Source organism: Hipposideros armiger, unplaced genomic scaffold, assembly GCF_001890085.2.
Source record: "Hipposideros armiger isolate ML-2016 unplaced genomic scaffold, ASM189008v1 scaffold_569, whole genome shotgun sequence".
Classification (NCBI taxonomy): Eukaryota; Metazoa; Chordata; class Mammalia; order Chiroptera; family Hipposideridae; genus Hipposideros; species Hipposideros armiger.
Window position 1 is genome coordinate 823,267 of NW_017731919.1, and position 15,261 is coordinate 838,527.

Sequence of the window (15,261 nt, forward strand, 5' to 3'; positions counted from 1 at the left end):
GTTTATTATGCCCATTTAGCAGATGGGGGACTGAGGCATGGAGAGGTGTCACTTTTCTAGGATTATGTAACTAGTCTGGATTCCCAGGCTACAAAGTCTTGATGGATAACCAGGAGCCTAGGCATAAAACTGGAGTCCTGCCTTCAGAGTGCCCACAGTGGCTGGAGCAAAGCAAGACAACGATATGAGTGCTCTGAGCCTGCGTGAGGACAACAGAGGAAAAGTTTGTTTCTCCCTGGGAGAGAAGCCATCCTGCTCCCCTCCCAAATGCCTTGTCCACCTCTGTCAGAGCAGGATCCGGAGGGAGGCTCTACACCCATCTTTAAAGCTCCATTTGGTGCGATGAGAGACCTGCCTCCAAGGGCTCAGTCCAAAAAGTCCCCAGCCTCTCCTTCCGTCCTGGCCTCCCATGGTGGGGAGAGCCGTTCTTCTCACTGGGGTCCTTGTCACTGGCTGCTCTGTGACCAGCCGGCTGGAGGGGCTCAGACCGTCTTCACCACCTACCTGGAGCTGCCCCATCTGGGCCTGTTTACCCTGAGCTAAGCATAGAGGCTGCGGAAGAGGGGAGGGGACAAGAATGGGTGAAGGGGCCCGAAGAGAGGAGGCTAAAGGATTTGGACCGAATTGGGAGTCCCTGAGGGCGGGGCCAAAATGTTTCCGGACCCTGACAGCCCCAAACTCTGCCCTTGCTGCTGTGAGCCTCCTAGGCCGGGGACCTGGGTCGAAGGTGGGGAAGGACAGGTAACTTCCCCTCTCTAACTCTTTCTCGCATGACCTTCCCTCGGTACCCCCTTCCCATCCGGGGATGCCAGGTTACCCCTCAGAGGCTCGAAGCGGCAGGGGGCGCCCCACCCCACCCCTATCCCAGCTCCAGACGGTGCCTCCCCTTGTAGCTTGGGTTCCCACAGCTCTGGGCCAGACCCCACGCGACCCCCGCGGCCGGAGTCCAAGGCCCGCCCCCTCGGAGAGGCGGATGTGGGAGGCTCCGGGCGGGGCGCGGGCAGCGATCCCCGAGCTGGGGGTGGATGAGGGGACAGCTGCCCCTGGGGTCTGGGAGCTGCGCGGGGGAGGCTCTGGGTCCTGCAGCCCCAGCGAGGGGCAAGCGGGCGGCCCGTCGGCGAGCTGGGCAATAGGAAACGGTTTATTAGGAGGGAGTGGTGGAGCCGGGCCAGGCAGGAAGACGCTGGAATAAGAAACATTTTTGCTCCAGCCCCTTTCCCAGTCCCGGGAGGCCGTCGCGCCAGCCGCGCCGAGCGAGCCCCTCCAGGGCCCCAGCCCAGTCCCGGACCGCGCCCGACCCGGCCGACCGTCCAGTCCAGAGCTCCTCTTGCGACAGCGGCAGCCGCCATACGCCTGCGCCCCGTCGCCCGCAGGGCAGGCCCAGAGGTGAGAAGAGGTCCACTGACAACGTCGGGTGGTGGTGGGGTGGCCTGACCCCACCCCGAATGGTCCCTTCCTTTAGGCAGATCCCGGGGAGCCCCTCAGAGAATTTGCCGTGCGGTCAGCCCCACGTCATCAGGAGAGCAAGCCTCCCCTCAGCCTCCTGCACATCTGCCCACTACCCCACCTGAGACTGGGAGGGGGCTGGAATGCGCCCAGACTGGGAATCAAACTACTCCTGGGGCCAGTCACTTAACTTCTGTGTTCTCCTCTTTTCATCCGTGTAAAATGTGCAGAAGGATTCCAGTCCTGCTTCACTCACAGGAAAGGGGTCACATGTCCCTCCAGGGGGGTGGCTTGACGTGGGAGTGAGGGTCTACTTCAAATGCTGTTGAGCCTCCCCTTGAAGCCCCGCTTTCACGGATCAGACTTTGCAGCTCTTGCTTAAGGAATCTGACAGTATGACTCCAGCCTACAAACCTCACCTCCAACCCTGTACGGTCAGATCATCCCTGTGCCATGGCCTTTCCTTCAGGACCCAAGCCGAAGGGATCCTAGCTTCCCTCCAGCCAAATCCTGAGGTTTCCAGGCCACCCTGGAGGCCAGTGCTGTTGAGCCCACCCCTCTTTTCTTTCTTTCTCTCTTTTTTTTAAAAAAGTGTATTTATTTGTTTTAGTTTCAGGTGTACAAAGCAACGTAATAGTTAAGATACTTAAACCCCCCATAAAGTGATAAACCACCCTCCAAGCTACTACCCCTCTGACATCTTGTATAGCTGTTACAATACCATTGACTATCTTCCCTATGTTGTACTCTACACCTGCGACTATATATACCTATATATTTCATTATCTTGACATTCAATATTATTCTACTTCAGCTCTTCAGGTATATAGCACATTGGTCAGGCATCTACACAGCCACCCCCTCTTTTCTTCTCCAAGGTTAGGACCGTAGTGAACAGTAGCTCTCACCCGTTCTATGGGCCGCTTCTGGCTGAGTCAGGTCTGTGCTCTATAATCCCTTAATACTCCATTTGTCCTAGTACATGTTCTTCCATCTCATTGTGTGGTTAAAAAATGGCTACCATTTATTGAGTACTTACTATATAGACATATATTTTTCTCAGTTGTGTCAGTAATCCTTGACAGAAGAAGGGTTATTTTACTCATCCTAACAGAAGAGGAAGCAGATTCTGACTTGAATCACTTGTCTGAATCCATGGATGGTGTAAATGGACAGTTGAGTTTTTGTTAACCTCTAAGTGCCTACTATGTACCACGTAGTAGTACATAGTGATACTATGGGCCACTAAATAATTTTACTACTTTATACCTATGAAATGTGCACTATTATTCTCACTTTACACATGGAAGCCTAAACCTCAGAAAGTTTAAGTAACTTGCTCCAAATCTCATAGCTCTAAATGGCAGAGGCAAGATTTGAACCCAGGTCTGCATGATCCAGAACCCACATCCTGACCTCTGCTAGACTCTGCTGCCTCTGCATTCTGTTTGAGACCCTAAAATGGAGGCGTGGTGCTACATCACACTGCCGTGTGGGGCTAATGTAGTGATACCGAGGCAAGTGCTTTGTGTCTGGTAAGAGGCAACTTGGTAGGAACAGCTCAGTCTGGCTCTCTGCTCTTTGGGTCATACCCGCTGATGCGCAGAGTAAGGCGCTTCCAGCCCTGTGACAGTCACTGCTGCACTGAGCCACTGCTGCTGATGGGAGCAGGTTTTATCAATCCCTCAGGTGGGATGGGGAGAAAAGATTGACAACCATCTTCCAAGCACACCTCCACTCTTGTTCTCCCACCTGTAACTAAGCCTACAGCTAACAGATGATTTCTGTCTCTCCATCTAAACAAACCCACATTGGGCACCTGTTGATGACAACAGCAGCGGACAATCTGTTAATGTCAACAAAACCCACTTGCTCTTTTTCCTCCTTTGCGGGGCTCACCAAACATCAAACAATTGGAGGAATAAAATGACTGAGGGAAGGTTTATGATCAGCAACTTAAGTTGATCAAGATACATGGGCAAGAAACTTAACATCAGGGAGCCTCAGTTTTCCTTTGGATTGTTGTGAGATTAAATGAGATCAACAGTTAAAAGTTCAGTACTTAAACACACGAGTCATACTCAGGGAACTTTAAGTCTTATTACTAAGGATTTCACAGTAAGTTAATGTTTGATATTAATTTAGCATTCATGATTTCTGACCAACAACAGTGATACTTCTGTCAGCAGGAGATTTGTTACGAAGTTTTGCTTAGAAATGAAAGGGTACTGTGAGCCCCCAGGAGTCCATTTGTGCTAGAGTCAGGTTTCAGGGCGAATCATGCAGGGTCACATCTGAGTTTGGATTGGCCAGGACTCAGCATGCTCCTGTACATAACCTTACGCTGGGACAGTTAGAGGTTGGACAGTCACAATTTTACTCCACCACATTTCCAGTATTAGACCAGAGGTGGGTTCTGCAAATGCTGCCAGGCCCTCCCTGCACCGTCCTGACCTGGGAGGCTTGAGGTGGATGCCAAGAGCAAAGCGCTTGCCCCACCCTCCTTCCGCAGTGTCTCCAAGGCCCTGGCTTTCGTGTGTAGCTTTGTGTGTCCCTTCTCCTCCAGTAGAGGGGAGTGGTTCCTGGGTGGGAGTAAGAGTCTCGCCCTCTGCACCCCACTCCCACTCACACAGCAGGCTTTCTGAAACGAAAGCGTGAGGACCAATCTTAATGTTGTGTAAGACACATTTCTCATTAGAGTATTAACTGATCAGAATTAACTGATCAGAATTTTGAAAAAAAATGCATGTTTCTGGCTGGTCCCAAATGGACCAAATCAGAACCTGGAGTGGGAGTGAGACCAAAGAATGTGCATATTTCATGAAGCTCTTCTGGTGATTCAGATGTATAATAAAGTAGGTGAGAGGGTGGAGACTGGGGCATGGTCAGAGAAATGGAGCATGGGTACAGGATCCTAGGAGGATGCCAGATTCATCTTCATTGTTTTCCACGGTTTCCTTCCTGCCACATACCCTCTCCTTAGCAGCTTTCTGGGCAAGCAAAGGCTGCCAAGGATGGCTTCCTGCCTGTACCCCAGTGGACAAATTCAGCTTGTCTGGTGCTCCCTCTCCAATCCCCAGTCCCACTGCAGAGTGCTTGCTGGAGGCCTCGCTGCCTGCCAGGAGCGGCAAGAGGCAGGAGGTCAGGCAGAGGCTGGGGACACAGCTGCAGCAGCCCAGGGCTCCATTTCCTCCCCAACCCTGGGCCTCTGGGGCAGAGGAAGCCCGGGCAGGAAGGCCAGAGCTGCCACCAGCCAGAGAGGCATACGAAACTACACCCCCCCAACCTCCCAGCCATCTTGCCCTCAGAACCTCAGATCCATCATGCATCTTCATTTGGCATCATTCTTAGTTTGTGGTCCTTCTGCAGCCGATGTGGCCGTACGCCCAGCACGACCAGCCTCACCATATGATGCCAGAAGACATTCTCCCTCCCTCATGTTACCTGCCCCAACCACGCACCTGTACATTCTCCTCCATTCAGAAAGTCCTTCTTACTGTCTGACTTCAGCCCTTCTTGCTGCAGCCTCAGCCCTTCTTCTTCTAAACCTTTGAGAAATGAAGGGGGTGGCTTCTGAAGCACTAGTTGGTTTGGGACCTGATTTGGGGACTGTCATAGATCAGAATTACTCCCCTTAACACTCTCCACAAAATTTCTGGAAAAATTCAACCAGCCATGGAAGGTCCAACATTCAGTGTCTACGTGTGTTTCACTTCTCTTCCCACATCATCTGCCCTACCCCCACCTTTTCCCAGGACAGCAAGGAAAGAGAAGGGGGCCAGGGAATACCACAGAGAGGACTTCTTATACTCTGGTGAGGTTGCAGAGGTTCTTTTCACCTAGTTCGAGCCAACACTGTCGAAGCTTTGCATGGTTGTTACATGCTTCAGGGCTCAGACATGGACTGTTACTCTGGATGGGGAGACAGGGTGGAAAGAGCGCTGGACTGGGAGACTGGACACCTGGGTTGTACTCCTGGTACTGCCACTGGGTCCTGTCTGACCTTGGACAAGTCTCCTCTCCTGTCTGAACATTAATCCCATCTTCTCTAAAATAATGAACTGGGCTTTGTGATTCACAAGGCGTTTCCTTAGGGTTCTGTCGTGGGGTATTCCAGCCCTGGGTGGCTCCTCCAGATCCTATGGCTGCTCCAGCCTGGCCTGAGAATATTCCCTGAACTTCCTGCTGTGCGTGACTCCTGCCTATCCTATCCAGACCCCAATCTAAACAATCTTGATTCCTGTTCCCAGCTTGGTGGGACCCTGAATGGCAGGAAATGAAGACAGGAGCCTGTTTACGTTTGAGGCAGCCAGGGCAGGGGGGTGGGGGGAAGGGGGGACACTGGGATGGAGGCTGGGAAGGGGTTGGCAAGAGGCAGAGGACAGAAGGGGGTGCTGCTGAAGACATGCTTACACCCCAGCCCCATTCCCTCTGCACCCTGCAGTCAAAGCTCAGCAGGAGGGGTGCAGAGCTGGGTGTGCCCCAAGCTCTCATTCACTTAAACATGGCTCCCCAGCCTTTGCCCCAACAGGGTAGTTTCCATGGGGAAGTGAACCAGGACTTCCCCTGCAGGCCCCACCCCAAATCCAGACACAGGGAGTAGGGAGGAGGCCTCTCTGCCCCCCCCAAAAAAAACACTCCCAGTGATTTCCTCTGGGTGGGAGGGACCCACGGTCAGTGGCTGAAAACATGGAGGGGATCACACTTCACAGATCTTACTGCGCCCTCTCCCCTGCTTCTCTTTCCAGGACCATGACCTTGAACCCCCACAGGAGAGGCCTTCTAATGCTACTAATGGTCTTGGGCCTGACCCATGGTGAGTACCGGGGGAGCAGGTAGGGAACAGGGGCCTGAATGGAGAAAAGGGCTTTCTGGGCTCAGCTTTTGTTGGTTCTGAGTTTGAGGACTTGGGAAGAAGGGACTTTGGAGCTTGGCTGGAGGGCAGAACACAAGCTCAATTAGACTAGCTACCTCCACCCTCTTTTGCTGTCCTCTTGATCCAAACCTGCAGGATGGTGTTCTACCAGACTGCAGGGTGGGAACCTCCATCTGGGAGGTACAGAGAGTGGGGAATGTTGGCAGAGGGGTCCTGGGAAAGCTCTCAGGGTTGGGGCTGGGGACCAGGGCTGGGCCTGGAACTGGGAGGGGAGGTCCTAGGATCAGGGAGTAGACAGAGGCCTGGTTTTCATACTCTCATCTGCCCCTTGTTGGGAGGTAAGGTGCTGGAGGGCAGGATAATCTGAGGATGGAACTAAGGGACCAAGACCTCAAGGGGTTTGACTGAGAGGTCAGAAGGGAGAGGGCAGTGGGTGTTGGGCTCAGCCTGGGGAGTTGGGCCCAGAGTGAGTAAGCTTCCACTGTGTCTCCCAGGTGACCCCGTGAAGCCCTCTCGGGGCCCGCTGGTGACCTGCACTTGTGAGAGCCCACATTGCAAGGGGCCTACCTGCCAGGGGGCCTGGTGCACTGTAGTGCTGGTGCGGGAGGAGGGCAAGCACCCCGAGCAATATCGGGGTTGCGGGACCCGTCACCAGGAACTTTGCAGGGGGCGCCCCACTGAGTTTGTCAACCACTACTGCTGCAACAGCTTCCGCTGCAACCACAACGTGTCCCTGGTGCTGAACAGTATGTCCAGCTGCCCCAGCAGCCCTTCCCCATCTTCTCAGACCCTGCCCCCCTGCCCTGCTTTCCTCTCATGCTCTGGCCGGGAGGGGGGAGTGGGGGAGGCAGGACCCTGAGATCTGATGGCAGAGTGGCCAGGTGGGGGAGGATCTAGCCTGGTGAAAGCTGGGCCTCAGTGTCCCCCCTCTGGCAGCCACCCCAACTCCGGAGCAGCCGCAAGCAGATGGCCAGCTACCTCTGATCCTGGGCCCTGTGCTGGCCTTGCTGGCCCTGGTGGCTCTGGGTGCCTTGGGCCTGTGGCATGTCCGGCGGAGGCAGGAGAAGCATCGGGGACTGCACAACGAGCTGGGCGAGTCCAGCCTCATCCTGAAGGCATCTGAGCAGGGGGACAGCATGTTGGGGGTACGGGCGTGGGGAATTTGGGACACCGGGTGGGGGGAGGGGTAGATAAGAGCCACCGAATCAGAAGGTGACAAGTAGCAGAGTGACAAGTAGCTGACAAAGGCACAATCCCAGACACTCCGATTTCAGTGGGTGGGGGGCTGGATGACTGAGGAGCCTGCAGAGACACAGTAGCAGGACCCAGGCTGAGGAAGGGAAGGGGGCTGGGGTGGGTGGGGACGGCCTCTCAGTGGCCTCTCGGTACCCACAGGACCTTCTGGACAGCGACTGCACCACAGGCAGTGGCTCGGGGCTCCCCTTCCTGGTGCAGAGGACAGTGGCACGGCAGGTTGCCCTGGTGGAGTGTGTGGGTAAGTAGTGGGTGAGCTCAAGGGCTCCCATGAGCTTGGGGGTGGGGTGACGTAAGGGAGCTCTTGGCCTCCAGGGTCACAGGCAGGGCCAGGTGTGGGTCAGAATGGGAATTCTGCTGGGCAGGGAGTGGGTTGGAGATGGGTCAAGACTAGATCCTACCGCAGCAGCTGATGGGAAACAAGAGGCAGATGGGGGTGGCCTGCCAGCTGGGTCTGGGGCTGGATTAAGTTAAACGTAAGTGTCAGAAGTTCTGCAGATGGGTCAATGCAGCATCAAGATGGGGTCTCTTCTGGGAGCTACTGTGCTCAGGGGCTTGTGTGACCCTTTCCTACCCCTTGGCCGTTGGATCAGGAAAGGGCCGCTATGGCGAGGTGTGGCGAGGCTTGTGGCATGGTGAGAGTGTGGCCGTCAAGATCTTCTCCTCGAGGGATGAACAGTCCTGGTTCCGGGAGACTGAGATCTATAATACAGTGTTGCTCAGACACGACAATATCCTAGGTAAGCTAGGGACTCTATGCCAGGCCTGGGGCTTTCATACTCAGGGCTGGAGTCCCCAGCCTCTGGGCACTGAGTTAGCCCTGAAGGACTCCTAGCCGGCCCTCAGCCCCAACTTCTGAATCCAGCTTCCATTCTGACCTAAGCCAGACCAGCCTCCACCCCAGCCCTGGGTTTGCCCTGACCTAGTCCATCCTCTGCCGTCAGCCCCAGCCCTGACCCTGACTAGTCCAGCCTTTCTCATCTCTAGCCCCTTTGCTGAGCCACCTGGCCCTTTGCCCACAGGCTTTATTGCCTCGGATATGACTTCCCGCAACTCGAGCACACAGCTGTGGCTCATCACACACTACCACGAACATGGCTCGCTCTACGACTTTCTGCAGAGGCAGCCGCTGGAGCCCCAACTGGCCCTGAGGCTAGCTGTGTCTGCGGCCTGTGGCCTGGCGCACCTGCACGTGGAGATTTTCGGCACGCAGGGCAAACCGGCCATTGCCCACCGTGACCTCAAGAGCCGTAATGTGCTGGTGAAGAGCAACCTGCAGTGTTGCATCGCAGATCTGGGTGAGCGGGGTGGGGTAGTGGCAGGTCCTTTACAGGGGGCCAGGGTTTGAAGTTCTGGCGCTTTCTCTGTCTCCTTGGTTCTGCCTTTGCCTGTTTCTGCATGCCTGGCAACAACCACAATATTGATTGGTGCTTTAAAACTTACAGAGATGTTTGCTGTCTCGTTTCACCTCCACAAGAGCCCCATAAGTTGCCTAACACACTTTTCAAGCCCAAACTCCTTCCACCACACCATCTAGGCTCCAAGAACTGGGAGAAAGGGGCAGGGAGCCAGGAACCTGGGTTCTTATCCTGGCTTCACTGACTATTAATACATCGCTCTCCCCACTGGGCTTTGGGCTTCTGCTCTGCGAAATGGGCATAATAATGCCTGCCTTGCCTACTAACGTCTCGCTGGGTTCTTGGGGACCTAGAGAGCACTACACACGTGAAGCAAAGCTAGGACAGTTCTCCCAGCCCACCTCAGGGCAGGTCTCCATTTGCCTGCCCCTCTGTGTCACACCTCCATCCCCACCTTGACCCCTGGACCCCAGGCTCTGGAAGTCACCCTGTCTGTGGGCTCAGGTAAGCCGCAGGAGTGACAGGCTCCGGTACCCACAGGCCTGGCTGTGATGCACTCCCAGAGTAGTGATTACCTGGACATTGGCAACAACCCTCGAGTGGGCACCAAGCGGTACATGGCCCCGGAGGTGCTGGATGAGCAGATCCGTACCGACTGCTTCGAGTCCTACAAGTGGACTGACATCTGGGCCTTTGGCCTGGTGCTGTGGGAGATCGTCCGCCGGACCGTTGTCAATGGTGAGGGCCACCGTGCACAGGGTGAGGAGAGGGGAATGGGGCACGTGGAGAGACAGGCAGGAGATGGGGGCTTCCTGCCATGGCTGGTGCCTGTGGCCTGAGGGGCTTGTGGCCAGACCGCCTGTATTCCCTTCATTGCCACCCACCAGCTGGTTCAGCTGAGCCAACTTTTAAGGTTCATCTGTATCTGAGAGTCTGATTCTGGCTGTGAAATCTTGGGTGAGTGATAATAACAGAAATAGCAGCTAACGTTTATTGAGCTTCAGTATGTGCCAGATGCAATGGGAAATACATATATTGTCTTATTTAATCGCCCTGTGTTGTTAAGAAGCTGGTATTGCTAAGTGGTGAAGAGTGTGGGCTGGCAGTCAGACAGCCTACGTTCAATTCCTGATTTCGCCACTGATCGTGGGCAGGTTACCTAACTTCTCTGTGCCTCAGTTTCTTCATTTATATATTGAGAATAAAAAATAGTTTCTAGTTGTTGAGATAATCCAAATAAAGTATTTAGGACAGCATCTGGAGCTGTTCTGGAGCTCAGCAAATATTCGTGGCAGTTATTGCTGTCATAATGAATGCCTGACACAGCCTCACCCCCATTTTACAGACGAGGGGACTGAGGCCCAGAGTTACAGCTAGCTAGAGGCAGCACCAAGGTCCCAAACCAGGCAATCTGACTCTGGGGCCAGTGCTCTTTAACACTGTACTACTTAAACCTTTCTGGTCCTTGGTTGCCTTGACCACAAAAGTGGTCAAAGAAAAAGTGGCCGGCAAGATATAATGTGCCGGCATTATTTTCTTATTGCTGCCTCATTATTACTGTGGGTGCCACAGGGGACTCAGATTTGGAGGGGCTGAGAGCAGGCAGAGGGACCCCAACCTTGCTGGCCCATGTAGTGGGCAGCCCTGTGGCCAGTGTCCTTCCAGCCCTGGGGTGGATGGATGATGGGTGGTAGCCTGGACTGGGTAGGAAGGCTTGTCAGTCTTTGTGGAGGCTGTCCATGGGGAGGGGCTCCCAGGAGTCCTAATAGGCTGGGGACAACCCTCAGGATATGGCTGGAGCTCTGTTCCTTGGGAAGAGGGACATTCTCATTTCCTGAGTATCTACAAGAAGCCAGTCCCCCATGCCAGGCTTCACTCGCTCTCGGTAGTCATCGACAAGTGTAGGCCATGGTGTAACCAGATGCTCTGGGAGACTCTGGGACTAAGATTCCTCCTGCCTCTTGAGGTGTGAATTTTCAGAGTCAGCTCTAGAGGCTGGGGTCGGGGAAGGGAACACCTGGAAGGAGCTGAGGCCCCTTGGGCCAGGCCGCAGGCAGGCAAGCAGGAAAGGAAGGCAGGACCAGCGAGGGCTGAGGAGGAGGCTGACTGCAGGCTCCTGGGGCGGAGGGAAGCTCTGTCAGCCCCACACAGATTCATGGCGCATTATAAACACTGTAATCTGGTGTCAGCCCCGGCACTGATTAAAGGCCCATTAGACACGCTCAGGCCTCTGTGCAGCACTGATTAGGGCGCGAGCGGCACAGGGGCTGGTCTGGAAGCCCGCCATGGGGAGAACAGCTGGCGCAGGCTCTCCCGAGGTTGCAACTGTGTGGCCCTGGCCCCCAGCCTTAGCCTAGGAAGCAGGGTGGGGCGTGGGGTGCTTTTTCCAAGTCTGGCCTCTTCTGCCTGAGCTGTCTGCAGCTACACAGCTATCATTTTCAGAAAGCTCTTGCTAAGGACTGTGTACTTGGTATAACAAGGAGAGGGGGTGCTGCTGGCTGAGGGGGTCAGCAGAGGCCTGTGCCATCCCTGAGAGTGGTGATGTTATTCGGACTGTGGTAGAAATCACTTTCTTTTAAGAGAAGCGTTTGCTCCCCTTTCTTCTTGTTCCATATCTTCACCCAGCAGTCAACCAGCTACCCTTCTTTAAGCATAGTTTGGAGATCAAAAGCATGGGCTTTGGTTAGACTTTCTGGGCTTAAATCCTAGCTCTGTCACTTACTACCTGTGTGATTTTAGACAAGCTTCTTAACCTCTCTGGTCTTAATTTCATTGCTTATTGAGTGGACCTCATGGTATTACTTACCTCATAGGGTTAGTACGAGGATTTAATGCAATGCAGTTAGGATAGTGCCTGGCACATAGTAGGTGCTTAGTAAACTTTAGGTATTATTGGGCATCTGTGATCGTTGTGACCTGGGAGCAGTACCCAGGCCTTGGGTAGGAAGCAGCTGTGGAAGACTGGAACAAGATCTGGCCTAGGAATCCAATGAGATGAGTTTAAGTCTTGACTCTGCCATTACTAGCTGTATAACCTTGGGCTCAACTTCTCCAAGCATCAGTTTCTTCATTTGTAAAATGCTGGTAATAACAGTACCCACCTCATAAGGTTATTGTGAAGACTATCAGTATAATGCATGTAAAGCCATTTGTAGCATAATGCCTGATACGTGGAAAGTGCAAAATAAATGGCAATAGTAATTATTACTTATAAATATATTTATAATATTATAGTGTTCCTCTCAGGTGTAGCATGGTCAGGCAACTGGTTTCCTGACCCCTGGGATGGAAGGTGGGCAAGGCTCTCCTCTGGGTGGTATTGGGCCTTCTGGGGGTCCTGAGTGACTGTCCCATCCCCCCTCTATCCCCAGGTATAGTGGAGGACTACAGGCCACCCTTCTATGATGTGGTGCCCAATGATCCCAGCTTTGAGGACATGAAGAAAGTGGTGTGTGTTGACCAGCAGACCCCCACCATCCCGAACCGGCTGGCTGCAGACCCGGTGAGGCCTCCCAGGGGCCTGGGATGGCTTGGGGTGGTGGCTCACAGCTGGGATTTCTGGGCTCAGGAAATTATATCTGAGGCCTCTGCTTCACCTGGTTAGATTCTCGGGGATAGATTCCAGGGTAACTTCCTGGTTACCCCTTCCACATCCCTGGCCTGTGGACTCCCAGGGACCCTCTGGTTATTTTGGGATTTTCAGAATCCTGCATTTTGCCAGAAAAATCAGAGGCTCTCTGCTGCATTTCTTGCTAGAAGTTTTTGTTCTTGCTTGGTTTTTTTCTTTTCTCAAAACACTCCACATACTTTTATAAGACACATACACACATGTACATAAACACATACAGGCACGCACAGGCTTCTGCTTAAATATACACTCAGATACATGTACGTGCATGTATATGCTAGACTGCTGGCCCTGTGAAGAGAAAGAGCTTGTCTCCTTTGCTACCTCTTACATCCCCATTACCCATCACAGTGCCTGGCACACAATAAGTACTCAAAAATGTTTATTAAAAGCATGAATAATTGTACACATGTACATTTCTGCACAACATACATGTCCGCAAAAAGCCACACATGCATTCCTCTGCACACACACATACCCACTCCTGCTCAAGAACCAGCTCAAGAACCAGCTCATTCTGAGACCACTGAGCTTCCTGGTATGGGTTCCTCCCTGGACATGTGCATTTTTAGGGCAGTGCTCACCACCGTTCTTCCAGGGTCCACTGAGCCCTGCCAGGGTTGGTGGAGGCCCGGGAGACACTGCCCTCTGCACTGAGGTCTGGCTGCTAATGGGGATGTGGGAGCCCCAAGGCTTGTATATCTCCCCTTTCTTGGATCTTCTGGATGTGGGGGATAGGGGTAAGGTGTTACACAGACACTATTCACCAAGGGGGCCCCAAGTGCTCCTGAAGGTCTGGGTTACATCTCTCTTTCTGTCCTGCCTGCCTTTCTCCATACCCCTTCTCAGTCTACTCTCTTCCTCTTCCATTTTTTATCTTACTCTTCTCATCCTTGCCTGAGTCTCTCCATTTCCCCTCTTACCACTTGTCTTTCCTCTCCCCTTCCTTCTCCACACTCTCATCTCCATCTTCTCCTCCTTTCTGTCCTTCTTGTGTCTCCCCATTACTAGGCCATCCTTCTCTCCTCCTCCTTTCCGTCGGCCCTGACCCATATCTGTTTCCTCTCTTCTGCCTCTCTTCCTCCCCCCAGGTCCTCTCAGGTCTGGCTCAGATGATGCGGGAGTGCTGGTACCCCAACCCGTCCGCCCGTCTCACAGCACTGCGTATCAAGAAGACACTACAGAAACTCAGCAACAGTCTAGAGAAGCCCAAAGTGATTCACTAGCAACAGGCCTGATGCCTGACTCCCCTCGGCCTGCACTGTGTGTGAGGGTGGGCGGTGGATGGTGGTCTATCCTGGTGGAGGTAGTGTGAGTGTGTGCCGGAGAGGGGGTGTGCCCCTCTAAGGGAAGGCTGTGCCTGCCCAGCTCAGCCCCCCAGCCCATTCAGCCAAAAATACAGCTGGGCTGAAACCCGATCTCCCCGCCGTCTGGCCTGCTCAAAGGAGCAGGCTCCCTGACGCCTGGCTCCCACCCCACCCTCATGCCCTGGGCATACCCCCTACTACCCCAGGACAGGATGCAAAGGAGGCCCCAGAGCCAAGATGGCCAAGCCAGGGAATCCCAGTCTCTTGGGCCCAGAGCCTGGGCTTGCACTCTAACCCCTGCCCTCGGTCAACCCCACTGCCTAGCCAGAGCTGCTAGGGTGGCACAGAGCCTTATCCAGCCTCCAGTAGACACACTGCCCTGCCAGGCCTCAGCCTCTGGCCCAAACATCAAATACCCAGGGCCCATCAGTTTCTCTCTGTGGGTTTGCATCTCAGCTCCATGACGCCTTGGGCCTCTGTCTCCTGGACAAGACCCCTGCTAGCTGACTGCCAGCCGCCTGGGAGAGCTGGGGCCTGATCCTGGCCCCTCCCCCTACCCCCATCCTAGCTGACTTATTGGGATGTTAGACCCAAGGAGTCCTGCTGTGGGTGTGGCAGGGTCGTAGGCCAGTGGAGAGGCGGCAGGTCAGATGGATAAGACCCAGGACTTTCAGAATAACTGAGGGGACATCGAGGCCTAGCATGGCCGGGGAAAGGCTTAGCTGAGAGTCAGAGACCCAGGTTCTGGTCCTGGATGCTTGCTCTAAGTGATAAGAATGAAGCCTTTACTGAATCAGGACCTTTTTTGCTTCATTTACATATTGAAAGATTCAGTCTTGATATCCTTGAGGTTTTTTCAGCTCTGATTTTCTTTGAAATCTCAGCCTGTGTCAGAGCTCAGTTCATCAGTATATTCTACTCCTTATGCTCCAGCCTCTGGCAATTTGCCTCAAGATGAGGACTTGAAAATAACTTCATCTGAGGCCACGAGTGTTTGAGACGCCTCCTAGTCTGATTCTACAGGCTCCAGTTCCTGCCTTAATCCATGTCAGTGGTCATTCTTGGGCTCAAACAGTCCCTGGCCTTCCGGCTGGCAGGCAAGCCAGCCCTTGCTCCTTCTGTGGCTTTGCCTTCTCTGCCCAGGGCTGAGAGGGACTGAAGGCTGGCTTCCTGCAGGGCCTCCAAGGCTCAGAAGAAATTTGGCTCCAGCCAGTAAGCCTCCAGCACCCAGGTTCCTTCTCCCACTGGCCCCTGGCCCAGGCCCACACCATTGGCCGGGCCCCAGAGAGTGTGTGTCTAGAAAGAACCTGGTGGCTATAGAGAAAGACATAGAAAGTTCTGCATTTGGATGTCAAGGGTGTGTGTCCATGCACTGAGGAGGGTATTCTGAAT

General features: G+C 53.9%; 1 protein-coding gene across 5 annotated transcripts; it reads left to right on the forward strand.

The window, feature by feature from the left end:
* Positions 1-658: 658 nt before the first annotated feature.
* ACVRL1 (activin A receptor like type 1) lies at positions 659-15,255 on the forward strand. 5 transcript variants are annotated; one of them, XM_019623940.1, is made up of 12 exons: positions 660-741; positions 1,211-1,386; positions 1,677-1,704; positions 6,195-6,262; positions 6,817-7,068; positions 7,259-7,467; positions 7,718-7,817; positions 8,170-8,316; positions 8,599-8,874; positions 9,475-9,672; positions 12,306-12,436; positions 13,654-13,977. In XM_019623940.1, exons 4-12 carry the CDS (start codon positions 6,199-6,201, stop codon positions 13,786-13,788), a joined length of 1,512 nt encoding a protein of 503 aa, XP_019479485.1. In that variant the 5' UTR covers positions 660-741; positions 1,211-1,386; positions 1,677-1,704; positions 6,195-6,198; the 3' UTR covers positions 13,789-13,977. The 5 variants fall into 5 exon arrangements, with proteins under 5 accessions (XP_019479488.1, XP_019479485.1, XP_019479487.1 ...); XM_019623943.1 differs by lacking the exon at positions 9,475-9,672 and having other exon boundaries at positions 659-741; positions 13,654-15,255; XM_019623942.1 differs by lacking the exon at positions 1,677-1,704 and having other exon boundaries at positions 663-741.
* Positions 15,256-15,261: the final 6 nt, after the last annotated feature.